Genomic DNA, 27,758 nt, shown 5'->3' with positions numbered 1-27,758 from the left:
TCAGAGAGATTGCAACGCGAGCTGTTAAAAACTCTTACTTGAAACTCCTTTTTACATTTGTGTAAATAAAATGAAATAAATTATTTACTGAAGCTGATATAAGGCTGAAAATGCCATCTTTAACCCCAAATCTCAAACTGCCACATCCATCTAAAGGGCTTAATGTACCGGGACATTAGCTGAGAACATCTAATAAGCCAACAGTCAAACGTGAAATTCTAAAATCATGAATTCATAAATACAAAGTAATGCTGTTGTCCACCTTAAATATTTCAGACAGGATTTCTTTTGAAAATAAAGTAAGAATGACGTCTGAGTCCCCCCTCCCCACCCTATCTTTGACACTCAGTACTAAGTGCTGAAGAAACAGTGTGGTTGGAGGTACGATGGACATCGTATTTCCGACAGTCACTGCCTACAGTGAGGTCCTCGCACAAAGGTCAATTAACTGGGCACTGCAGTCTGGGACCCCTGGTTTTGAACATTCTTGCATTCTTCCATTTATCCCCATGAAATTCCAGGCAAGTCCCTTAATCTGGCTGAGCCTCAGTTTCCCCATCTAGAAAGTAGGGATGGTAACCCCAGCCCTTTTTACCTCACTGAGTTGGTACGAGAATCAAGTGAGATGCTAGAGGCAAAATTGCTTCACGAGCAGAAAAGCTTTATGCCATTGTGATGCATCAGTAAGTTCTAATAAAGGAGAAGTCATTCAGTACGGTCTGGAGCCCTGGAGTAAATCTGAGAGGGGAGAATACAAAAGGCTCCGGCAGCACTCGCAGGGCTCGTAAATCCACACCACCCACACCTGTCGCTGAGTTCAGCAGCAGCAGCACAAAGGCCAGTGATGTGCTTTTCATGGCAACCCCTCCTGCCAAGAAAGCATGGAAACACTGGAAGAATTTAAACCTGGTGATAATCAGGTTTACAGTTCCTTGCAAGGGAGCATCACCTACATTCTCCTCTCTCCCAAGGGCCAGGGCTCACGGACTTCACCCAGGCACCTCTCTCCGGGGAAAAGACTTTCAAGGAGATGGTGACCCCGCCACGTCCAACGTCCGCAAGGTGCCGGGTAGGCAAGGATACACCAGTCGTCATGGTCTTCAGGGCCCCCAGTGACCCGGAAAAGATCGTCTCTACTGGTGTGATAGGAAGCTAGAACAAGAGGGAGGTGAAGCCATGGAGGAAGGGGTACAGAGGTCATCTTCCCTGAGAATTCGGTTGAGAAGAGAAGAAACAGATCTGATGCCACCAGTTTCATGAGAAGCGACAGCTGCTTAAAGGAAGGGGGCAGAGGGAGGATAGGCAGCCAGAGGAAGGGAGCGGGTTAGAAAACTGGCTGGGCTTTCTTACAAGGCTGCACCAGGACGCTCAGCACAGGGTGGTCCTGAGACCACCCGTCCACTCTGCTACCTTCTCTACCAGGGTGAGTTCAGGGCAGACCTCCCAAGGCAGGGTCAGCCTGCAGTCAGGGCACTGAGAAGCTGCCCAACACAACCGCGGGGAATGAGCATGGGCTCCAGGACAGGCAGGGAAATGAAGGCAAGGGGAGGCAAGGGAGGAGCTGGCAGAGGACAGGGGCCTGGGCCAGCACCAGGTCCGGTGAGGGCAGCCTGGCCACAGCAGTGGCAGCTCTGAGACGTGACTGGAGAGGAGCATTTCAGAGGAGTTTAGGCAGAGCAGTGCTGGGTGCTGGGAAGGGGTGGCCGGGGCAGAGGTGGCAGGTGGCAGCTGCTGGAACCACTCAGGCGAAGGGCCTCCGAGGAGAGGGTTCGGGGGGGGGGAGGGGGGCCATGGGCCGCTGGCCAGAGCAGGAGGGGGAGAAGTCGGGGAGCAAGGGGCGCGGTGTGGCTAGGATGGGACAGGCAGGAAGGCTGTTCTGGAACAGCAGGCTGGTGAGGCAGGAGCCGGATGATCAGCCAGGGCACCAGGCCAAGCTGGGGGCGGGAGGGTATGACAGACACTGGGGAGCCACAGATTTGAGCAAACCGAAGTCAGATGCTTATTTCTGAAGGAAGGCTCCACAGGGCTGGGTGGCAGGGCTGGAGAGGGAGAAAGGCAAAGGGGAGTTCAGAGACTGGTGACCGGATCACCTGGGTAGGAGGTCACTGCCGCCATTCCCAAGTGGGAATGGAGAGAAGGGACAGGCGTGATTGGAATTGTAAAGGAAGGCACAGCACAACTCAGGAAATGATGAGAGCCAGTGAAGAAACGGGAAGAGAAGCAGGTGTCAGAAAGAAATTAGTGAATGTGGCTTAAAAGTGCCCAAGGGGCATCCTAAAGACATCCAGAAGTGCCTACGTGGGGCCATGGGGCTCAAGAAGGTAGGGACTATAGACAGTCATCTTTGTGGGGAGTGACAGCTGAGTGTAGCAAAAGCTTCTCCTGAGAGAGCACCCCCAGCAGAAGCAAAGGAGTCAGGCCCAAGCCCTTGGGGTACGCACTATGGAAAAGAAGAAAGAACACGAAGACACCTGCAAAGATGGATCAGGAAAGTCGTGTCACAAATGCAACAGGAGCCTTTCAAGGAGAAGGAGGTAATTAACCGCTACCAGGTACTTTAAGTGCTTTAGGTATATTTCCCACATAACCTTCACCTCAGCCCTGTAAGATAATAACTATTATTATTCCCACTTCACAGAAGAAGAAACAGAGGCAGCATCATAATACTTAGTAAGCAGTCAAAGAGAGTTCTCATAATAAAGGCAAACACTGGCAAAACAGACTACATGGAAGGCCCTTCAATGATCTGTCTCCTAGTCACCACCCCAACCTCCCCTGTATCACTATCCCCTTGGCTCACCCCAGCCCTGTCTTGGCTGCCTGGCTGCTTCTTCTAAATGACCAAGAGCTTTCCCACCTCAGGGCCTTTGCACTTGCTGTCCTCTCTGAACAACCAACTCTTTGCCTGACTCCTTCTCACCTAGAGACTTCAGCTTAAATGCCACCTCCCTGTCACCCTATCTAGAATCAACTCCCTTCCCCAGGTCTATCACAACACCCACAGCACAATGTCCTTCTTGGGATGACAGGATAAAGTTATCTTTGTGTGCTTCTGTTCCCTGCTAACTGGACAGAAAGCCCCGCAAGTGTAGGGGCCTTCTGTGTCTGCATCTTTGTCTCTGGGGCCCAACATAGAGAGTCAGCCCTTAGCAGCCACTCGATGAGGGAGTAAAGGAGTAAATTAATGAGAATACTTCTTCATGGGTAGTGTTCAGTTCTGTGGACAGTCCGGAGGATTCTTTCTTTCCAAGACTTTAAATCAGAATGACCAGGTCTGCCCAAACCTGGGCAGCAAGGCTGGTTTTAGCCTTTTCCTAATCTGTTGCGTCTTTCCCTCTAAGACAAACAAGCACAGGACGCAATAAATTCCTTATGGCTGAGACAGCTGTTACGCACAGTTGGAAGACTGGTCTACCTTCACTTCCAGCATCACTCAGATCCCACAGTCCCTTTCATGGTGGAGTTTTGTGGGTCTCTACTCCAAAGCCTTCCATGGCTTTGTATCTCAGTCAGAATAAAAGGCAAAGCCCTCCCAGAGGCCTCATGGCCCACACAGTCTGGGCTCACTTCCTGGACCCCACCTAGGGCCATCTAACCTCATCAGTCTTCTCACTGTTTCCAGAAATACCCAGCACCTTCACTTGTCGGTACCTCTGCGCCTACTGCTGTTCCCGCTGTCTAGAATTCTCTTCCCTCTAGGAGCCATATGCTCATGTTCTCGCTTTCTTTAGTTCTTGGCTCAAATGTTACTGTCACACAGAAGCCTTCCCAGCACATCCTTATATAAAACAGCAACCCACCTCTGCTTCGGACACCCACATCCCCCTCACCTTGCTTTCTCTTCTCTTTATTTTCATCCTAGCACTGACCACACGCACACGCACACATGCTCTGCCTCTTACTGAGAAGAACACAAAGTACAAGAGGGCAGAGAATTTTTTCTGTTCTCTTTCCTGAGGGATCCCTGGTATCTGGCATGTATGTAGGAGACACTTGAAATGATTTCTTTAATGAAATAATAATTGTGGGAAATCTAACTCAGGGATGGCAATTTAAAATAAACACAAGCTGGGGCGCCTGGGTGGCGCAGTCGGTTAAGCGTCCGACTTCAGCCAGGTCACGATCTCGCGGTCCGTGAGTTCGAGCCCCGCATCGGGCTCTGGGCCGATGGCTCAGAGCCTGGAGCCTGTTTCCGATTCTGTGTCTCCCTCTCTCTCTGCCCCTCCCCCGTTCATGCTCTCTCTCTGTCCCAAAAATAAATAAAAACGTTGAGAAAAAAATAAATAAATAAATAAACACAAGCAGGTGGAAACAGTTGGGTTGTTACTCAGAAGTTGAACCCAGAATTACTACATGGCTCAACAATTCTGCTCCTCAGTAGATGTCCCAGATGTTCCGCAAACAGGAACCTGAACAGATACCCATACACCAGGGTTCACAACAGCATCATTCACAAGAGCCAAAAGGTAGAAACAAAGTAAGTGTCCATCGGTGGACAAATGGACAAACAAAATGTGGTATATATACCTACGATGTGGAATTATTCAGCCTTCAGGAGGAAGGAAGTTGACACGTTACAATGTAGATAAAACTTGAGGACATTATGCAAAGCGAAATAAGCCAGTCACAGAAGGACAAATACTGTATGATTCCACTTATCAAGGCACCTAGAGTAGTCAGATTCATAAAGGCAGAAAGCAGAATGGTGACTGCTAGGGGACGGGGGAGGAGAGAGTGGGGAATTATTGTTTATGGAGTACAGTCTGGGATGTTTCAGGTTGGATGAATAAAAAAAAAAAAAGGGTTGAGAGACGGGTGGTGTGATGGTTGAATAACAATGTAAATGCACGAATGCCACTGAACTGTTCACTTAAAAATAGTTACAAGAGTAAATGTTATGTATATTTCACCATAATAAAAATTTTAAAAAACTCTCATACTGGATTCAATCACTGGAAATCTTTTAAGTATGGTTGGGATAACTTGGATATGTGAGTCTCCCCTCTCTACTTAAAATTTATGGAATCTAAATACAGACTAGGGGGGCGCCTGGGTGGCGCAGTCGGTTAAGCGTCCGACTTCAGCCAGGTCACGATCTCGCGGTCCGTGAGTTCGAGCCCCGCGTCAGGCTCTGGGCGGATGGCTCAGAGCCTGGAGCCTGTTTCCAATTCTGTGTCTCCCTCTCTCTCTGCCCCTCCCCCGTTCATGCTCTGTCTCTCTGTCCCAAAAATAAATAAACGATGAAAAAAAGAATTAAAAATAAATAAATAAATAAATAAATAAATACAGACTAGGTATTTGTGATTAAAATTAAGCCTCCAAATTGAGATGTGGTATAAGAGTAAAATGTATTTTGAAAACTTAGTTTAAAAAGTGTAAAATATTTTACTCATGGTTTTTACAGTAATTACATGTTGAAATGGTAATATTTTTGATACATTGGGTTAAATAAAATATATTATTAAGGTCGGAGAAAAAGAGGAATGGATTCTACCACTTGGGTGAACCTTGAAACATTATGCTAAGTGAGATAAGGGCCAGACACATAAAAACAAATATTATATGATTCCACTTCTCTGATATGCCTAGAATAGGACATTTTATAGAGACAGAAAGTAGGTCAGAGGTTACCAGGGCCAGGGGGAGAGGGGACAAAAGAGTTATCACTTAATGGGTACAGAGTTTCTGTTTGGGGTGAAGAAAAATTTTGGAAATGGAAAATGGTGATGGTTCTATAATACTGTGAATGTAATTAATGTCACTGAATTATACACTTAAAATGGTTAAAATAGCAAATTTCATGTATATCCACAATTTAAAAAAAAGCCATGAGGAATGGGGTGGGGGAAAAGTAAATGAAGAGATCACTTTCTTAAAGCTAGAGAAAGCAATGGGGCGCCTGGGTGGCGCAGTCGGTTAAGCGTCCGACTTCAGCCAGGTCACGATCTCGCGGTCCGTGAGTTCGAGCCCCGCGTCGGGCTCTGGGCTGATGGCTCAGAGCCTGGAGCCTGTTTCCGATTCTGTGTCTCCCTCTCCCTCTGCCCCTCCCCCGTTCATGCTCTGTCTCTCCCTGTCCCAAAAATAAATAAACGTTGAAAAAAAAAAATTAAAAAAAAAAAAAAAAAGCTAGAGAAAGCAATAAACAGCCGTGAACACTGACACGCTAGCTCCTTGGGTGAAGAGGTAAAGGAAACTTCCCCGGGCTTATTGTGTGGATTTGGACATAAAGGAATTTTCCCATGTATGCTCCTCAGATTTAGACAGCTCTCTCCTAGAGAAAGGATGTAAGAATAAAAAATCTTCCCACTGCTGAACTCCCATGGACAAATGTTTGGTGACAGCTTGCAAAGCTGTATTTATATCTCTTAAGACTATGATGCATAAGAGGAGGTGGGGAGCACGTCAGGTGGCAAGTAAAATATGTTACAGACAGCTGAAGGCTCTGAGCAGGCTCTGAAGTTGGAACATATCTGGGTTTTCTTCCCAAAAAGCTGCATTGAAGTTTAAGGTGAAGAGTTTTTATGTAATATAATTTTATATGTGATACATAAAAGAACACACGTATATGTTATTATATTTACAACTTACCGTCCTTAACTCTGCACTCTTGTAACTATATGTTATATAGTATACTGTTTGTATTCATATAGGTTCAACATGCTATAGAGAGAACCGGAAGCTCATAACTGACCACTCTGTAACCCTGAGGTCTGTGTGGCCTCCTACCTTGCCTTTTGAAGAATTCACCTGCTGAAATGCCAAGTAGGAAATGACCCAACTGCTTGAACCTGCAGGCATTTGGTTCTCTTTGTACAGTCTTCTTCTGTCCAATGGTACTTCCTCTCCCATTGCTTTCACAACTGTTGATTGCTAATGAACACCTTATACTCCAAACATCTTCTAAGCATCTGGTTTTGAAGATCTAACCTGTGACAAATACCTACCATTTGCCAGGGATTATTCTAGGTGCTGGAGAATCAGCAAAGTGTAGACAACAACTCCTGCCCCCATGGATCTCATAGTTTAATGAGGTTTCTGGAAACACATGATAAGGCAATGTTTGTAGCTAGGGCGGCACCTTCTACCTTCCTCCTGTCTTGGAAGCAGATGTGGTGGCTGGAACTGCAGCAGCCACGTTGCTTCTACAAGGTGACAAGTATGATGGAACATTGAGTGCTGTATACAATCTAACAGTCACTAGTCACATGTGGCTATTGAACATTTGAAATGTGGCTAGTCTGAACTGAGATGAGCTGTAAAATACATATGGGATTTCAGAGACTTAATTAAAAAAACAAATGTAAAATATCTCAGTAGTATTTTTTTATATTGACTACAGGTTGAAATAATATTGTAGATACATTAAATAAAACATATTATTACAATCAATTTCACCACTTTGGGTGCTTTTTAAATGTCGCTACTAGAAAATTTTAAATTACATGTGGCTTGCATCATATTTCTATTAGACAACACCTGCCTAGAGAATCAGAGAATATAGCCACCATCACTCTACTGATACCTGGTTTAAAAACCAACTGGGTGCTTGAGATCTGGGGATGAGCCAGGCATGTCTCTGTCCCCAAGGAGCCCACAGTGAGAAAGAGACACAAAAAACAACCAAGGTCAGGGGACACCAATCAGCAAGATCTGGTAGGACCAGAGTCTGGGAGTCCCCAGTGGGCACAAAACCCAGACTGAAGATGGAATAAGAGAAGGGGAAGTAGAGAAGAACTCAGGGAGGGCTCCCTGAAGAAGGTGATGCTTGCTTAAACTGGATCACACAGAGAACAAGTTAGCTAGGCCAGGAAGGGGCCCGTGTTCAGCACAAGCCATGCACATCTTCTGTGGGCCACGGCTCTACAAGCTCCCATTATGTGATGAAATTCGAAGAGAAAAATACACACTTGTAGTGGTTCCCCTTTTAAAGAGCATTCACCTTCACTGATAAAGCAAACCTGTTAAAGAAACCATGTATACACAACTATATTTGCAACTGTAAAGCACTATGCAGACGTTGGGCGATAACAATAGCAATTCAGTTGTTTTGGCTGTGACTGAGAGGGCTTCAGAGGTGGCAGCCATCCCTGCCTTATTGCTACTGGACTGCTCTGTTCGAGGCCACCCCGCCCAGACTCCAGGACTCAAGGGGTGTCCATCCCACTGCCCACTCAGCAAGGCCAAAGAGATCCAAGTAGGCAATATCCTGCTGTGGCAGCCCCCTTTCAGAGATGGGCTCTTCTTGGCCCCACTGGTGGGGAGCGTCCCCCAAAAGAAGGTCCAGGGAGAACACAACAATGCCTATAATATTTCCAATGCGATGCACACACCTTCCGGCTCAGAAATCCTCACAACTATCCCAGACATGCTCTCATGTATATACAAAGTCTGTGCGGAAATGTACTGCACCACCATTTAGGATGGCAATAGACTCTGAACGAGCGAAGCAGTAAAATAAATTGTGAAACGGGAAGCCATAAAAAACCCTGAAAATAATAAAAGGATGAGAGCCCCACATACTGATATAAAACAATCTCCAAGATAGATTTGAGTGAAAAAAGAAAGATGCACAATATGTAAAAAACAACAAAAAAAAAAACCCAAAAAATAACAAAAAACCAAAACAAAACAAAAAACCAAAACGTTTTTCCATAAAAAGTCAGGAGTGGGGGGATGTACACATCCATAATGCATGCACGCAGCCATGCATACCCATGTAGACCGTCAGCAAGAGCACGTGGAAATGGTGGTGGCCTCTATGGTTGGGACCTGGGGGCGTGGGGAAAAGATGCATTTCATACACCTAGTACATGTTCTTGTCCTGCTTGAATTTTTTTAAAATCTTAAGCACACACTTCTTTTTTTTTTTAAAGAAAACTAATTCGTTCTTTTTCCCTTAAAAAGACAAAGAAGTCTTTATAACTGTACTTATAAAAATGAACCACAGTGAACCCAAATTAACCACTTCCCACGAAGACAGCCAAAAAAGAGAGCTTTTTATCTCGGTTTAATATTTGGGGGATTGGAGTCACTGAAGCTCGTATAGAATGTCCAGCGCATGCTCTCATGCTGAGCCTGCAACCTCTGTGTGGAGCAGAGGTGACAAGCGCAGGAACTAACCCAAGCCCAATGTAACCCAGGCTTAAAAACGTGTCTAACCAGTGCCAGGAGGCCATTCCAGGTAAGAGGACAAATCCGGAGGTCACCGACAGAGTCTCACCCTGCAGAGACCATCCCCTGCTCTGTCGGCTGGCTGGGCCTGCAGCTAGCTGTCCATATTAGGCAAACGGGAACCTGACGTGCCCCAGCCAGTGCAGCAGAGCCCAGCTTCGAGGGCCGTGGTGGGTGATTTCAGAGGTCCGGAATGTCAGATAGCCTTATCTCGGCCAGGAGATAGCAGCCTTCCCTCCTAGCTTCACCCTTCCTGCCCTACCTCCCTGCCTCCTGCCGTGCTCTGCTTATGAAGCTTGGGAACCAGTTGCATCACCCAGGCCCGGGCCACCCACCACTGGGGAGCCACCGCAGAGGCAGAGATGGGCAAGGGTCACAGTGAGGGACAAAAGGTATGGAGTGACCCTGCTGGATGTTGCCAAAATACAGACATTTCCTTCTCACCAGATAACCCAACAGTTTTCATTTTATAGGCTGGCCCCATTCCTGCTGGTGACAAGAGCCCATGAGTCATTTCCTGCAAGCATGTTTTTATGGCGGTGATGTACAAATGCCTTCTGGTCTGCCTTGGTTATCTGTGATTACTGAGCAACCCCAGGGAGGGTGGTAGGAGGAACCCTGGATTGGGAATCTGGAGCCCATCCTCGATGGTCCCCCAGGTCCTCTGACTGCGAGACCCTCTCCTCACGTCCTGGCCCCAGGAGGCCGTTCTTTCTGGCCTGCCCCTGCATCCATCAGTTCTGCTTTCTCTGGCCCTCCCCCCCTCCCCTCTCCCCATTCCTCATCCACCCCTTCGTTCCTGTTACACAGCAACATAGTCTTCCGGGAATACAGCTCTCTGCCTTGTGTTCCCTCAGCTCAGCAAGGCAAACTTCTACTCCGATGTCAAGCTCCAAATCACACCTTCTCTTCCAGGAAGCATTCCCAGACTGCTCCAGTCATACTTACTCATTGTTTTTCTGTACTCTTGCAGAACAGTGTTCACACCTGTCTCATACACTTAGGAAAGCACTGAAAATAATGGCTCAACACTTGCCGATCACTTATGACGTACTACACAGCATTCTGAATACTTCACAAAGACTGTCTTATTTAATCCTCACTGCAACTCCATGAGAGAGGGACCATTCTTATCCTCATATTACAGAGAATACCGCTGAGGATCGGGGATTTAGGTAACCCTCCCAAGGCCACAGAGCTATTTAGTGGCTGACTGGTACCTAGATGAGTGCCTGGCACACAGTAGCTACTCAATCATTATTCACCTTGTGAATGACTAAGTAAGTTAAGAAACATAGACATAATTATGTTTCTATCTCCTGAACCACTCAGAGTCACTTCTTATTTGCCTTTCAAGCCATCTCTCCTGTCAGGTGCCTAGTAAGACACAGGGCACTCGAAATGCCTGCTGAATGAATGAACAAAAGAAGAATCGCTTCTCGGTCTTTTGGCCAAGATCAAGTGAATGAACCAAAGAATATTTGAGCAAAACCAATCAACAGCACCCAAATCCTGTCAATGCCACCTGCTAGCTTCACATAAATAACTTCAGGGTCCTGGGTCCCCGTGTATGTCACCTGTCAAATGTAGAGATTGTACACAACATTCTCTCAAGTCCCTTCTGGTATTGAGTACATATAAAATAAAAGACCAGACTCAACAATTTTGCAATGATGGCAATTCCCATACTAAACTTTGTATTTTTTTTTCCCTCCCGGGCTATTTTCCCCAGGAACATTCCATAGGTGGACGTGACATTTGATCTGGGTCCTGCCATAATGCAGAGCCAATAATAGTCCAAAAAGAGTTAATTCGGCTCAATCCTTGGTTCACTCTATCCCTATCCAAACAAGTCACACCCAGAGAAAGAATGATTAAGGGCCTGACAAAACCCTCATAACTAATCATTAATAATAAACAATGATCCCAAGTGAGATTGTGCAAGTTAGATTAAAGCCACTGCTCTAACAACTCTGTCTGATTTTCTCCCGGTCTCCTGGCAACTCCAACAGAGACTTTCTTCTCCAAACAGATCCTGGTCCATCTCCCCCAACCACCACTGCCAACACACACACACACACACACACACACACACACACACACACACACACACACCACTCACTGCTGGAATAGAGACAGCAGCACAATGCTGAGCACATGGTGGCTGCTGATAAATGCTTGTGAAATGCTGAAGCCCAGATCCACTCCAGATGGTGCTCAGATGCGTCCACATCCGTGGAAAGGTGGGGCTTCTGGCTAAATTTCATGAATTTCTACTCTAATTGTGGCCTGACCAGGAGCTTGGCTGTATGCCTGGTACCTGACACAGCTGTGTTCTACGGCTCAGCATTAATGATCACCCATGTGCATGCTAATACCCAGCATTTCTTGTCCGGCTGATGCTCAGCATAAACCACTACACCCAAGGATACCTAAGTGGGGTGTGTGAGCGAGACAGTGTCTGTTCATGTCAGGAGAGGGAGGAGCCACGTTCTGTGTTTTGTTTGACTCACAACAAGGAGGATATAAACTCTATGCTCTTAGAGCAGGGCATTACCCATCCACATGAATCCAGTACGGAGAGAGACTATACCATAACCGGAATGCAAATAAATAGTCACCACAGAAGACACCTGTTATTTATCTGTCTCACACCTCTATGACCTTGGGAACCTGCGCCTCCCTCATATCAATCATGTGATGCTTAAAAGAGCCACCAAAGACAGTAGCCGTTTCCCTCAGTTTGGGCACAATAATTGGTCCAGAGATGGGCCAATCAGAATCCTTCCCTGAGATTGTAATCAGCATTAGGCAGGAAGACAGAGAATCTAGTCTTTGGGTCACACACCTATAAAGATATGAACTACAGGCCACCAACATGGAGAAAATGTGTTTGCAGGAGGGAAGAATGGAGCCAACATAGAGCAAAACATCCAAGGGATACATGGAAGGACAGAGGATGGGAAAGACTTTGAGTGTCTGGACCTCCCTGTTTATACAAGTTAATGATTTCCCTTTTTGTTTAGGTTTGAGTTGGGTTTCTGAAGTGTGCAGCTCAAGTGACCTCACACAGTCACAGCCATACTTAGAGCACATTTTCTTTTTTTTTTTTTATAATTCAAAAAAAAATTTTTTTAATGTTTATTTTTGAGAGAGAGAGACAGACAGACAGACAGAGAGACAGACAGAGCACGAGTGGGGGAGGGCCAAAGAGACAGGGAGACACAGAATCCGAAGCGGGCTCCAGGCTCTGAGCTGTCAGCACAGAGCCCGATGCAGGGCTCGAACCCACAAACCATGAGATCATGACCTGAGCCAACGTCGGACAGTCAACCAACTGAGCCGCCCGGGTGCCCCTAGAGCACATTTTCAAAGGTGTCTTCCACACTTCAGGATCTAGGTCATCTGGCTACCACACATCTGAAATGTCTGTGTTCCTCCTCCCACAAGGTATAAAATTCTGAGCAAGATACACTCTCACCCAGCATCACTGACGACAGATGTTAGTGCTTTCCCTTTGTACCTCAGGCCCCAGGGGTGACCTGCCAACCACAAGAGTCCACAAGGACTCTTCTCGCTCCACCCATCAAACCTTGTAAAATAGGGGCCGGCCAGACAGGCTAGGCAACCAACCAGTGATTTCTGAAAAATGCCCAACATCCTGGCGGTCAAGTCTCCATCCCATCCCCCTGCTGGCTCACTCCGTCTGAAGGTCTGTCTTCAGATCTCCAAGAGAGTCCCCTCAACAGCTAGAAACTCGTGAGTGCATGAGGCCACCACATTTCCTAATAAAATAAGGCCTCTAAAAATCTCCCTGAGCAAACATCTTGCAGCTCGGTCACCTGGCCTCTCTGGGACCTTTCTAAAAGAACGCCGCCAAATGTACCTACTGAAAAGGGTGATGCTTTGAAAACAAACAGTTCCCCCCTCTCTGTGTCTGAAGAGCCTCCCAGAGCCATGAAGTTACAGCAGCTAGGCCCGGGTGCTGCCTCGGATACCAGTTACACCCCTTGCTCTCGTTTTTCTTTAAAGCTTTCGTCTCCTCTGCACAGGGCTGAAGCTTGGCGGGTTACGGGCAGACACCGCCTGGATGGCAAGAGCTCTGGGCTGGAGTGCTGGCCTGGTGCAATGCTCTTCTTATGCCCCATAAAGTCAGCGCGCCCCAGACCTGGAGGAGCTCTGGCAGCCATGTCCCCAGGGACAGGAGAAAGCAGCCGTCTCCCACGGTACACTCAACAGCTCCTCATCACCAAAACAAAAACACAACAGTCCTGATTGCCATGGAGAGTTCAATCCTCTTGTCTGGGATTGGCACCGACTAAAATTCCAAGGACTCTGGCTGAACCACCTCCTGTGAGGTCTAAATTCAGCACGCTCACTTTTAACCTAAACATACGGCCTGGACCACTGCCCGGGGCTGACAGCCCCCAGGGGCCAGCCGGGAAGTCATGACTTCCGGCTGCCCATTCGGCAACGGGCACTGCGGTGCTAGAAGAGAGGTGATGCGCTTCCTAGGCCATGTTCACCAAGGTTGCCTATGGCCAAACAATGGGGGAAGTAACCAGCTGTAGAGGGTTAACTGCACATGAGATCCTGAACACAGAAATGCATCCTGGGGAAGAGGGCAGGGAGGCAGTAGAGAAAGAGAGAGGGAGGAAAAGGCAGTAAGGACCAAAGACCTATTTCTTAGCCAATTAAAGTCAAGGGATCTTTCTACAATGTTGGCTCCCAGGGGAGTGGAATTTAGGACACAATCTCTAGAATCAGACAGACGAAGGTTGCCTTCTTGTTGTGTGATCTTGGGGAAGATAATGGACTCTTGGTTTCCATAGCTCTAAAATGACCCAAAGGACCATGTAGTGTTCATTGAGACCATGTTTATAAAGTGCCCGGCACAAAAAAGTTGCTCAATAAATAGTAACTACTAGAAGTAGTAGTGGAAATGGTAATAGTAGAAGGAGGATAATGCCAGGCATGCCTTTATTCCATCTGCTTTGGAGAGGGCACAAGAAGAGTAGCTGAGGCCACCATGATAAGACACGAGCTCCCACCCAGGTTAAGCTGTGCAGGTACAAAAGAAACCTTGAACCGAGCAAACTGAGAATACACACCCATACCTCTTAGGAACCTCAGGATGGCAAGACGGCAACAGCTTCCTGACCTCCCAACGAGCCAACCCACACACCCCACTCGGGTAAGAGATGTCCGCCCAGGGTGTTTCCTTACCTTGGTGTTCATACAAGACTTCCCTCGCTTATACTCTTTGTGGGATCCACGCTTGTCCAATTTGTACCACAGGGCTTTGGCCTTCCAGGTGGTCACCTTGGACTTGAGCTTGGAATAAAAGTTTCTGTGGTCCAGAGGGTCTAGGTCCAGGTGTCGCGTGAGGATGTTGAAGGCCTGGAGGGTGCCTTTGCACGTGGAAGCCTGGACAAAGTTCTCGAAAACCTGCCCGGCCTGGGTCTGCTTCTCATCCTCATTTTCCCCCATGTTTTAGGAGCCGTGTAGAGCAGTGGTGAGGAGAGGATGCAGGAGAACACCATCAAGTACCTGGAGAAATGTCACACCTGCAAAGGTAGGTGGAGGCAGAGGTGAGCTCCGTGGCAATGAGGACAGGGTAGGGGGGATGGGTGCCGAGAGGGTAAAATAAAATTCCTTTAAGATGTTAAACACCCTAAGCGTAATAATGAGTGCTAAACATAAATCATCTATAGAAGATGTACAATCATATCTTCTGATCCGGCCATGCTGTCTTGCTGGCAATCTCTGCCTCCCCACCAACACCCCACTCCCCTCACTGGCTAAAAAGAAATACACACAAACTGTTCAAAGATACACCCTGGCTGATGTCAGCATTACCTGGTCGATCTTGCTATGAGCCAGATACTGTAGTTCTAGAAATAATAACTAGTAAAAGGTCGGGGGGGGGGGGGGCAGAAAAGCACAACAGATTTAGCTAGCACCACCAAAAACATCTAATTCGTGGCGCTGCAAATTAGATGACTAATATTAGTGTAATCTAGCCACATGACATCAGTGCACAGAGCAAAAAATTCAAAGCACACACCTCCCTAGATTTCATGACCTTCCCACCTGTCCTTAGACACCAAACTTTAAAGTCTTCCTTCATTTAGTCACCAGAGGTCTTTCCCCTACATAGGTGACAGACAGCAACTTCTCAAAATTTCTCTCTACTGCCAGTACCTGCTGGAAGCACGGGATCTACCTGGGTCAGACATACAGAAAGTCACAGATGCACGTGGGTCTCCTCCCGATGGACAAAAGGAGTCTGTGCTTTGTGAGCCCAAGCTGTGAGCTGTTTGGAACAAGTGCATAGGCTGATGGAAGGAAAAACGCGATGGGTATTCATTCACATCACGAAAATAGCTCGCCGGGGTTTTGGCCATCAGCCTTTCCCTGTGCACCACTCTAACCTCAGGCATTTCTTTGCAAAGTCATTTAAGTTTCAAAGGAACAAAAATAAGTTAGGGCTGATTTTCCAAAGCAATAGCTGTTTTTCCAGAATCCAAAGCTAGTGCAAGACAACAAGCGTCGAGGAACTAGGGCCGGCCCAGCTGTCACGAGGGCTCGTGAGGGTCTGTAAACAAGAGAATACAGCATAGCAAGGTCCCCCAGACAGAGGCCTGGCAGGAGGAGGTCGGCAAACACACAGACAAGGCCCTTGGGCTGGGCGGCTTCCCACTCTGGACAGAAATGCCATTGTGGGTGCATGTGGATTGTGGGCTGGCCTTATAATATTAAAAGCAGAGAATGGTGTTTGTCTTCTTCCTTAATCCTTTACTCATTCATTCAGCAACAATTACTGATGCCTAAGCAGAAGCCATGGGTTGCCTTAGGTGCTGGGGATGCAGAGATGGGGCCTAGTGAGGAAGACAGGTGCATAAAGAGTTGGTTATAAGACAATAGGCAAGTGGTCTTAGAATACGAACTCAGTGCATAGAAGCCAGATCAGGAGGTGTCCAACAGAGCCTAGAGGTAGCCAGAGGAGCCATGGGGGCAAAATGTCCAAAATGCTACAAGTTTAGGAACAAGGTGAATTTCATTAGAAGACCAGGGAGTAGATGCTCTCAGGCAAAGGAAACACCATACAGGCTTGAATTTGGAAAGAGCCAGTACAGCTGCAGAATGACAGCAAGGTCAAGGTGTCCGGAGTTCAGAACTCGTGACAAGGGGTAGGGGCATCCAGGGCAGATCATGGAGGGGGCCTGCTCCTCCCACGGGCTGTGAGGTGCAAAGACAGAGCAGCGGGCTGAGAGGAGTCTCTGGGAAGAGGAGATGGTGGGGAGGCACAGGAGAGGGAGGCAGCGAGGACCAAAGCAGCTGGGAGAGCCCCGGGAGACAGAAGCACATGCACGACGGCAGCCTGGCGGGCACCACCTGTAGGGGGCAGCCTGCCGGGGGCAGACACCCAGACACTGCTGGCCAAGAGGGCACTGGCAACAGCATGGGACCCCACCCCCACCCCCCACCCCCCACGCCCACTCTGCCCCCAGGAGCCTCCAACGTGCTTGGCACCGTGCTCGGCTGAAGGCACATTCCCCACTCCAGGCCTAGCCAAGTTCCATTTCTCGCCAGGCCCCTCTCCTCTGCGAGCACTGACCTGGCCGCTCTGTTCTCCGCAGCCCAACCAAGTCCGCAGACGTGGAGAGCTGGCCCTGTGCTTTGCCAGATGCTGCTAAGTCACGGATTCCCTCCCAGATGCTCTCTCGGCTCCTGTGACATCTGCAGTGCTCAATTTTGGCACCGCTCACATAAACACGGCCTCCTCCTGCTTCAGCTCTGCCCCAGGTACAAGACTCGCCACCAAGACGGCTAAACAGACAGCAAGACTCCTTTGCTTTTCAGAGCGAGTGAACACTTTGTTTCTCTCTATCCTTGGATCCACTTTTCTGCCCAGCGCCGAACGAAGGATGTGGCAGCGGACGGACAAATACGAAACCCCTTGAATTCAGCCAGTATCTTGCAGTCCTTTCTGGGGCTGGGCAGGCTGTGCAGAGAAAACTACAGGCTTTAAGGCCATCAGAGCCCAAGTCCAAAGCTCAGCTTGGCCCCTGGCTGCCCTCGTGGCCTCACACAAGCCACGTAAGCTCTGAGCCTCAGTTTCTTCTTTTGTAAGAGATGTGACAGTCTCCACCTTGCAGGGTTGCTGAGGAGGGTGAGATATGTGTGTGAAGGCAAAGCTGGCCCCGGGCGGCTCTCGGCCGATGTGGAGACATGTGCCGCATCCCTCACGGCGGGCAGATTTGTGTCTGGGGAACGTAGCGGTTTGAAAAATACTTTTGCAAGATGGATTCTCCAAGTTTCCAACTCCTCCTTGCCTAGAATGATGCTGAACCTGACTCCCAGAGAATAATTTACAAACTGGAAGAACCTGTCTCCTTCCAACACCAGCTGCCTCCCTTCCTTCCCCCCAACCCCCGAAAGAGAAATGAACATTTTAGGGCTCCAGTGGAGAGCTGAAGGTAGTACAGAGGGCACTGGGTGGGTGTAGGGGCTCCAGGAATGCACTGCTATCTAGAGAGAGGTTCAGAGGGGTGGAGAGAGCTGGCAGGACGGCAGACAGAGCTGCCTTGGACTGTACCTTAGCAGCTCGCACAAGGCTTAGACCTGCATCCCTGGGTCTGAAGTGTCTGGTCTCAGCCTGTAAAATCAGCTTTCCCACTGAAGTCAAAGACCTTAAAAATGACTCTAACACCCACGTGGGGTAGGTTTCCTCAGGAAGAGCCTCAGAGGGGTTAGAGTCTGGCAGATGGGGGCGTGCACCTGGTCTCGCACACCTGCTAGGCACACCTGATCTAGCGTATCTCTCAGCCTGTTTTCTCATCTATAAGAGGAGATCATCACACCCACTCCATAGGCTTGCAAGGAAGAAATTCAGTCATGTATGTGATGTATTTAGCACCCAGCAGCTACATGATAACCAGCATTCATTACTATTCTTCAAATGGTACAAAGGTCATCAAACCAGAAGGAAGGGACTAGCTTCCCGGATCAAGGAATTATATACGTTATAAAACTAGAAGCCATGGGCTTTCAATTCAGAATATATGGTTCAAATCTACTTTGTAGTTATGCAGTCTTGGACAACTCACTTTAACTTCTGAGATTTAAGTTTCCCCAAATATAAATTGGGGAACAAGGAAGTTTCAGTAATTAACTGAAAGCATCCTTGGTACGAGGTAGTTCTGTTAATGAACTAGAAAGGCTGACTTAGGAGAACTCTTTGAGTCCGTGTTCCAAGCCCTTTCTTCCAGAGACTGGTGTGTAATTCTTTTGGTGGATACCCTTTCTCCTTCCCCAAAAGAAAATCAAGGATTAGTTCAATCAGAGGATCCTGGGTAAAAGCTCTTGTTAAAATTTTCCTTGTCAACCACTCCCCAGCTGTTGCTTTTTAGAGTTTGATACGAAATATAAATAAAACCAACTACCCAGAAATATGAAAGGTTTCTGCATTTTCTGGGAAGAAACAGGACGTGATGCTTTAGTTTCTAAGAATAGCCTTGAAGCAATTTGGTTTTTGCCAACTGGAGTCCCTTATTTGTGGTTCTGCCTGTGTGACTTCATAAGTCACAAAACAACCCCCTTTCCCTGTCTCTGGCTGCTACAAATTAAAACTCAGGGGCTCCAGGAGCACATGGGTGGCTCAGTCTGTTAAGAGTCTGACTGCTGATCTCAGCTCAGGTCATGATCTCATGGTTCATGAGTTTGAGCCCTGAAGTAGGCTCTGCACTGACACCAGGAAGCCTGCTCGGGAACCTTTCTCTCCCTCTCTCTGCCCCTCATGCACATGTGCATGTGCTCTCTAAACAAACAAACAAACAAACAAACAAATAAATACAAAAACCAAAAAACTCAGGGCTTCCGATTGCCGGTGATAGCATGAGTAATGGGCTCAGTCCAGGGCATCTAAAGGACAAGTTCAAGGTTTACACAGAGTCCCTAAGTACCTCTCAAATGAAAAAAGAAACCTTCTGGCCAAAGAGTTTCTCTAGTACACTCATATTTAAGACCTCCAGCCTTCTGTCTTCCCTGGGCCTCATCATCTGCCAAATGGCATCACAAAGAATGACCAGGTGTTGGATAAATGACAGGGTTCTATAAAAACTTGAGGGCTGGAGGGACACCAGACAGAACCTTCTAACAAAGCAGCTGTTTGGCCCAGGAGAAAAGCTCAGCCCTGAACCACACCCTCAAGGCTCACAGACAAGGTATGCTTCAAGGTAAAGACCAACCCTTGGGGTGGGGTGGGGGTGGATAAACAGGTGAAGGGGATTAAGAGGTACACACTTGCAGTTATGAAGTAAGTCACAGGGATAAAAAAAAAAAAAAAAAAAAAAAAGACAGCACAGGGAATATAGTCAGTAATACCGTAATAAGTTTGTACAGCAACAGATGGTAGCTACACTTACCGTGATGCACCTTGCATAATGTATAGAGCTGTCAAATCCCTATGCTGTACACCTGAAACTAATGCATTATATATCAACTTATGTTTCAATTAAATAAATAGAAAAAATAAATCAAAACTAAAAACCAAACCCTCTTACCATTGACATTGCCAAGCTCCCCATTCAAACTTACCGTCTCCTAGGTACCTGGCCAACAGACCCCCACGCAGGGCCAGTTTCCATTCCAGAGGCAACGAAAGGAAGCCGTTCACCCCCACGCACTCACAGGTGGTCAGAAGACAAGGAGCCCCAGCTCCGAGTGTCACACACAGAAGACCCTCAGTCACAGCCACCTGGATCCGACACCCGAGCGGAGGCGAGAGGAAGCCAGGGGAATGTCTCCCACGTACACTGCATCTCTGCAGAGCCCAGGTTCACAGGTGAGCACATCTTCTCACCTAGCCCAAGGAGGCCTGGCTTTCCATCTTACAAGGACTTACAACAACCATCTAGAACCAAAAGGGGCATCCCCCAGAGTTGGGAAGAGACTGAAAGGGCCCCCTTGTCCTCGCCATGTCCTTCCAACCAGGGGTCCCAGCCTTGCCATGCTCACCTTCCCAGATGGACATCACACTGCCTCCTGGGGCGGCCTCTTGCACCCTTGCCTCCTCTGACCAGAAGAGAGCCTCAGTGGGATCAAGTCTTCTCAGTCATTCCCCAGGGAGATGGATCCTGTCTCTCCACAGGTTTCTTTCTGTTCCTTATTTTAACCCCAGAGATCACCCACAGGAAGTCAAAGCCCTTTCTTACATGCAGGCTAAACCCACACATGCAACTTTTCTTACACAGGCCATCTGAAGCCCTAATAGGAAAGGCCAATGGCAACGCATCCAAGAGACATACCATGAAAGCCCAAACAAGTTCCCAGACTGCCGCAAGGGTCTAGATAGTGCCCTCTGTCTACACTGCCCTGGGAGGGGAGCTCAGACTCTACCTTCTATGCTGCCCCCTCACTGAGAGCCCAAGGCCATGTGGCTCTTGCCCTTCCAGCCCCAGCCCTCTCCTCACTCTTTTCCAACAGTGAGTTTTCTCCATTGGTCTGGCTTCAAGTGACCTCACACACTCCCATGTCTTCACCTCCATCCACTTCCTCCTGCAATCCCGGAAGCAGATCCCAGGATGACCTCCCTCCCTGTTCCAGTGAGCCAGAGACCAGTATGCTGTGTGCTGACCAGTCAGAATGCCAGGAACCAGAGGCCCACGGCAGGCCAGGCTTTTTCACCAGTATTATCCTAAGGAGTCCTCACAACAAGTCTGTGGGGTGGGGTGGTCTTTTTCTTTCTTTCTTGTTTCTGCTCCGTAACAAGAGCCCTGGGGGCCAGGGGCCATTCCAGAACTCATCCATCTTAATTTTTATTTTTTTATTTTTTAGTGTTTATTTATTTTTGAGAGACAGAGAGAGACAAGAGTGCAAGTGGGGGAGGGGCAGAGAGAGAGAGAGACAGAGACAGAGACAGAGACACAGAATCCGAAACAGGCTCCAGGCTCTGAGCGGTCAGCACAGAGCCCAATGTGAGGCTCAAAACCACAAACTGTGACATCATGACCTGAGCTGACTGAAGTCAGATGCTCAACCAACTGAGCCACCCAGGTGCCCCCATCTTGATCTCCTATAACGCAAGTGTAAGTCTGCCATATGTGCTTCCTATTGTGTGTGTACATGTGTGTATATACATGCATGTGTGCATGAGTGTATATATATGCAGGTGTATATATATATGTATGTGCATTGTGTATTCATGTATGCTTATATATGCATGTGTGTATATACCCACGTGTACATGTGCGTGTATAAGACACATGTATATATGTATATGCAGGTGTGTGTGTATATATATGTGCATTGTGTATGCATATACATGCATGCACATATATGCCCGTGTGTATATGTTCATGTATAATACACATGTGTGTATATCTACATGTGTACACACATACCTATTTTAAACATCTTTCAATAAGGATTTCTAGCCAGTGCTCCACATCTCTGCTTGAACCACGAAGCCTCTCTTCAAGGACCTTTCCGGAGAAGCAAAGCCTTTGAGTGGACAGAACTCTGGCCTGGGCATGAGGAGTCTGGGCCTGCCCCTCACACCAGTCTCATGAGGACACCAACAGCAGCGTGGCTCAGCTGCTGACAGTGCACCAGACCCTGTCCCAGATGCCTCCATCTGTGATCTCATTTGACCATCCTTGTTGGACAAAAGACAAGACAGACTACAGAGTAACCTCCCCAGTATCCCACAGGCAGTAACTAGGGATGCCGTGAAAGGAGCCCCACTCCATCTCACTTCAAAATCCACACTCTTAGTCACCAGTCGATAGGGCCACATAGACAGCACTAACATGACCCGCTTTTGCTGTAGCCACCGTACACAGGAAATGATCCAGTTCTAGAGCTTCTGAGGATCTCACAGGTGTCAACAATGGGATGTGGTTTCATCAGTTACGGTGCAACCAAATAATAAAGTATTCAGCAGTTCTTTAAAAATAGTATTCATGAAGACATTTAATCCATGGGGAAATACTTGTGCCTTACTGCAGAGTGAGGAGAGCCGGATACAGTTTCAGGTACGCTATAGGATTCCGACCCCATAAGGCAATATCTATAGAAGAAGAAAAGCTAAACATGAACATCGTTGTGTGTGTGTGGGGGGGGGGGGGGGCGGTGCACGCATGGGGTGGGGGGAGACGGTCTTTCACATTATTTTTATTTTTAGCTTCATACTTTTCTGCATTTCCCAAATTTTCTACCAAGAGCATGTACAACTTGTATAAGCCCCTCCTATACACACATTCCAAGTCCAGGAGCCTCTTTCCCTGATCAGACCATTGGTCTCAGCCACAGGAGGTGGGCTTCTGGACCGTACCTTCCTTGGGCCAGCAAGTACCTGCAGGCCTCCACCACGCCAGCGGTGTACTTTTCTTCCCGAAAACAAAGGGCCATCCTGCAAGAAGCACCAGGCTAACTTGGTGAATGGGTTTACATTCCAGCCGGCAAGGGACAGGGGTGGGACAAGGCCCCAAGGCTGTATGCCCCCCCATGGCTCTGCCCTCTGGATCTCAGGTCCTTGGGTCCAGCGTGGCAGGCCCCTTCCCAAGAAGCCATGCCTTTGAGCCCATCTCAGCCTGGCCTGGAGGATGCCTTGCCCGCGAACCCACAAGAAGGAAACCTGTATACCTGCTTATGGTCCAAGAGGTGACAAAATTACGTGGATCTCAACACCACTGGGCTCATCTTACCAACAAAAACTGAACAGTCCATTCTACGTGTGCCCCAAATCATCTTGGTGACATACTGGTGCCCAGGAAAACTGTCAACTCTCACTTTTGAGTTCCAGGAGGCCGTCCTATTTCAGAACTGATAGTGGGGGTACTGAGAATAAGCAGATTCAGGGACAGAAAGGAGAACAGTGGATGAGGGGGCAAGGGGAAGAGAGGAATGGGGAGTTAGTGTTTAAGGGGTGCAGACTTTGAATTTGGCAAGATGAAAAATTTCTGGAGGTGGATGGTGCGGATGTCTGCACAACCGTGTTAATGTATTCAGTGCTACTGAGCTCTACATTTAAAAATGGTTAAAATGGTAAGTTTTATGTCACATATATTTTCCGAACAAAAGTAAAAATAAGAATAAAATGCACAAAACAAAACCACCATCACCACCTAACAGTAGGAGCTGTCCAAGGCCAGAGTATGGAATTTGTGACCTAATTAAACGCTGAAGTCAATTTTCTAAAATACTTTTGAATTAAAATGTAATACACAAGGGGCGCCTGGGTGGCGCAGTCGGTTAAGCGTCCGACTTCAGCCAGGTCACGATCTCGCGGTCCGTGAGTTCGAGCCCCGCGTCAGGCTCTGGGCTGATGGCTCAGAGCCTGGAGCCTGTTTCCGATTCTGTGTCTCCCTCTCTCTCTGCCCCTCCCCCGTTGCATACTCTTGTCTCTCTCTGTCTCTCAAAAATAAATAAACGTTAAAATGTAATACACAAAAGAAATCATTGGGCTAATGAAAGAATCTTGCTGTTTTTATTTGGCTCAGTGAAATCATTTTCACCTTTTTTTTTTTTTTGGTAGGTCATCTAGACTCTCATTCTTCCTTCCAAATCTTACTGGACTCCAGAAAGCCTATAGAAGCTCAGTCCTGACAAGTTGTAATTTTATCTCTTGTTCTGCTTCCCCCAGGCAACCACCACCAATACCCCTGCCCCCGTATGCTCAGCACCAGTAACATCTCCTTCAACACGCAGCTCCCTGATCCTTGCTCCCTGAGCCCACCATGCATTGCCCAGAGAGAATGCTCCTGCATTCTGACCATCCCCAAGCAGTGAGGCCAGCAGACTGCAGTTCTGTGAAAGCAGGGAACATTCTTCCCAGCAGTGTATAGATTCCCTAAAAGCTCCCTGGTGACAGGTCCAGATCAGCTCAGATCAGGTGGACATGCCATTGGGCTCGAATGAGTGGAAATAACGGCTGTGTTATGAGATGACACTCCTGTCCCTCAAAGTCAGGGCTGGGCATATTTTTCATTGGCTAACATCAACTTCAAGGACACTGGGTAAGAAGCCTTTTGAAGAATCCTGTTGTAAGACAAAAAAGCTTCCCCATTTCAAAAAACATTAGGTCCAATATATCATATAGCATCCTTGGTGTTCTTAAGCATGTGGATGTAAGCAAATCCTAGCCCTACCAACTCCTACTCTTCAAGGCCCCTTCCCTCCAGACATTTTAGCTCCCTAGCCCCAAATGGGTTGGCTCCCTCCCACTGCATCCTTACTTGCCTCAATTACAGCAAGTTCTGTGAATTTTTTACTTCCCTATGCCCAGTTCCTAGCACAAGACCCTCTGTACATAGTATGTGCTAAATGAATGAATGAATATACAATCCTCGGGACCCTAAGAACTGTTGACATTAAATGAGCATCTATGAAGTCTTCGGCAAGGTGTTAAAAGCTTCCTATGTATTAAAGTTAATCACTGTAACAAACCCAGGCATTGTTAGACTCTCCATTATCTCCATTTTGTAAAGAATTAGGAAAGTTAGCAAGTTGCCCGAGGTCACATGGCCACAAGTCATGAACGTGTAACATGAAGCCTCATAGTCAGAGCTCAGAGCCCATATCCTTAACCACTATACCCATACTGCTCCCACACAAAGTGAACGCAGCCAAAGGTATACAAGTGCTGCCCTGCACACCACAGCAGCACACCACAGCAGACAGGGTCTCTGGTCTAGGCCGGGGATTCCTTTTCTTCCATCAAACTCCAAAATGCTAAGATCTGGGTAATGAGATCTTGGTGCACTGTCAGATGAGGACAGAGGCTAATCTGCCAATAAAAACTCAGCTGGAAGGTAATTTTCAGGCTTTGGTGGGTATGGCCGAGACAGGCTAGCTGATTGCCACACGCATTGCTCCTTCCTCCTGAGCCCTTCCTCGTAGCTGTGAACCCACGCAACCAGCTCTAGGTAATCGGACTATGAGCAGAAGTGATATATACAACTTCCGGGCATGCCCCATAAGAACCTCCCATGGTGACCGTCCATGTTCTTTTCACTTCTGCCAGAGCACAGCAGCTTTGGAAACCACAGGTGGGAGATGGCAAAGCCAGGAGAAGGAAAGAGCCAGATTCCCTGGGTGCCCTGGGAGGAAAGCCCTCCGTGACAAGGAACATTTGGCCTTCACATACATGAGAAATAAACTGCAAGTATATGAAGTCACTGAGAACTGAGGGTTTATCTGTTAGGTGGGAAACGTCCCCTTAAGTAATACAGGAAGTAAACCAGAGTGTGGTAGGTACGTCAGGTTTGGCCTGTGTCAGAAAGCTTTCTCTCCCAGTAAGAATGCTGGTCACGTGGGGCGCCTGGGTGGCTGGGTAAGCTAAGCGTCTGACTTTGGCTCAGGTCACGATCTCATGGTTCGTAGGTCCAAGCCCCGCGTCGGGCCCTGTGCTGACAGCTCAGAGCCTGGAGCCTGCTTCAGATTCTGTGTCCCTCTCTCTGTCCGCCCCACCCCTGCTAATGCTCTGTCTCTGTCTTACAAAACTGAATAAACATTAAAAAAAAAAAAAAAAAAAAAAAGAATGTTGGTCACATGAATGAGCATCTCTCTCACTACCACCATCGTTGTGGTCAACTTCCAAAACAACCAGATCCACCATTTTATATCTTACCTTCCACTAGGTCCTCAATATCGTAAAAAGGTTGCTTGACCCTCAGAATACGCCTGCCCACCTCTCTATTTAAGCACTCCCGTCCCATATATATATTCTGGGTTGAAAATCCACATCCTTTCTCTACGTGAGAATAATAGAGGAGAACAGGACAGATAAGCTAGTCATTTCCTTGGTTTCAGTGCCTGCCCCCGTGTCCCCGGCCCTGAGTCCCCAGAAGCGATGTGCTATGGTGGAAACCGAATGGACTCTAGCTCACTGAGCACTCTACCGAACAAGTCATAAACAGAGCGTCTCTGTAAAACGTAAACGAGGTGCCTCATAGTGAGCTCTCACGGATGTGCTAAGTGTCATTTCCAGCACCTGCAGGGAAACGACTCCCACCACCTCAAAGCTCAAGGCAGCCCAAGCCAAACTAAGGTAGAAATTGGTGCATTTTCATACAAATGGAAAGGGTAGCTCATTCCCGTTCATCTAACTTAGGCTGGGATGGGAGAGCTAAACGTGTATTTTCCACTGAGCTGGTTTCTAGCACGCCCTTAAGGTCACTCCCCGTGGTGAACCTTTGTATCTGGATCACATTACATCTCTTGACTTGTTGAAATTAGGTCTCAGGGACTTGGACTCCAGTAATTGGTCCGGAGGACAGAGGGGGATGCCGAGGAGGAGACGGAAGGCATAGCAAAGCGAACATGAAAAGGGTTTCTCAACAATGCCTGTTCGCTCCACACACAGCTCCCCAGCCAGGAGCCTGGGACGACCACAGAGCAGTCCCCGCCCTGAGAAGCTCACAGCCCAGCAGTGTCTCACGGAGCCCGTCTTCCAAAGGCCCCAGATCTTAAAGAGTTGTGCCAAGTTAATGCATTTGTCAACGCACCCCCCCCCCCCACCCAGCAAAAAATTTGTTCTTCATTGCCTGACAAAAGTTGTGGGTTTTTTTGTTCTTGTGTGAATTTATCAACATGAAGTCAGTCTCAAAAATGTGAGCAAACTCCATCATAGTTAGGTCTATACTGCCTTTGCCTGAGAAAACAAAATGGCACTCTCCGTCCTTCCCACCCAGCCTGGCTTCCCCGGCCATGTCCACTCCCTCACCTCCACCTCCCCTTCCATCCACTGCAGTCTGCTTCCCACCCATGCACACAGTCCGGGCCTGGCCTCACACCCAAGATTGCCACACCAACTCCACCATCCCATCTGGGACCCTACCTTGTTGACTGCCTCTCCCATTTTCAGTCTTTGCAGGCTCCTCTCTCTCTCAATGCCCCTGAGATTTTGCTGTGTCCCAAAATTTTAATCTTCACTCTCCTCTCACCCTCAAGGACCTTAGACACTCCTATAGTTCAACCAATATCTATGTCCTTACAACCCAACAAGCTATCCCTCCATGGGATCTCCAGGCCCGTAAGCCAACTGCCAAATACCCACTTCCTCAATGACTTCCATACAGAGACCTCACGTGTGGTCAGTTGACCTCCCCTGTCACTCCCCTGCACCCCCAACCTCAGCAAACAGCACCATCTGCATCCAGACCCCCGAGACACACTGTCAGAGTCCCCTCCTTGCCCCAGTCCCTCACCTCCTGAGCAGCCCATCACCCAGTCCTGCCTCAGCAGCCCCATCCACTACCACCCTCTTTCCTCTCTGCTCTCACCTGAGCCCTTAAAACCTCCTCAAGCTGTTCCTGCTTCCTGATCACCCCCCTCCAACCCATCGGCCTATCTCTCAAGCTGCCACCAAAGACACCTTTACATCAAAAACGCACATTTGCTCAGGATCTGTTCCTCTTTCGTCCTTCAGCAGCAGCCACCCACCCCCCAACAATCTTCAGGGCCAAATCTGAACATCCTAGCAGAGCAAAACAGAAACCACCTTTGTGACTCACCTCTTGCCTGCTCTTGGCCTGCCCCCCAATGCTTCCCCTTCCCTGTACTCTTGGCTTACTGAACCA

At 48.0% G+C, this 27,758-nt stretch overlaps 1 protein-coding gene across 21 annotated transcripts in view; it reads right to left on the bottom strand.

Annotated features, from left to right (window-relative positions):
* MICAL2 (microtubule associated monooxygenase, calponin and LIM domain containing 2) overlaps nt 1-27,758 on the bottom strand; it is a 223,007-nt gene that overhangs the window by 158,414 nt on the left and 36,835 nt on the right. For 19 of the 21 annotated variants that reach the window (XM_045484525.1, XM_045484539.1, XM_045484536.1 and 16 more), the window contains exon 2: nt 14,398-14,738. The exons of the other annotated variants lie outside the window; for them this stretch is intronic. In XM_045484525.1, coding sequence (XP_045340481.1) covers nt 14,398-14,661 — 264 coding nt within the window. In that variant the 5' untranslated portion in view covers nt 14,662-14,738. The remainder of the gene's footprint in view (nt 1-14,397; nt 14,739-27,758) is intronic. 21 annotated transcript variants of the gene reach the window in all.

This window comes from Leopardus geoffroyi, chromosome D1 (assembly GCF_018350155.1).
Source record: "Leopardus geoffroyi isolate Oge1 chromosome D1, O.geoffroyi_Oge1_pat1.0, whole genome shotgun sequence".
NCBI classification, from domain to species: Eukaryota; Metazoa; Chordata; class Mammalia; order Carnivora; family Felidae; genus Leopardus; species Leopardus geoffroyi.
Note: the sequence above shows the minus strand (reverse complement) of the source record. Positions and strands in the feature narration are given on the sequence as shown.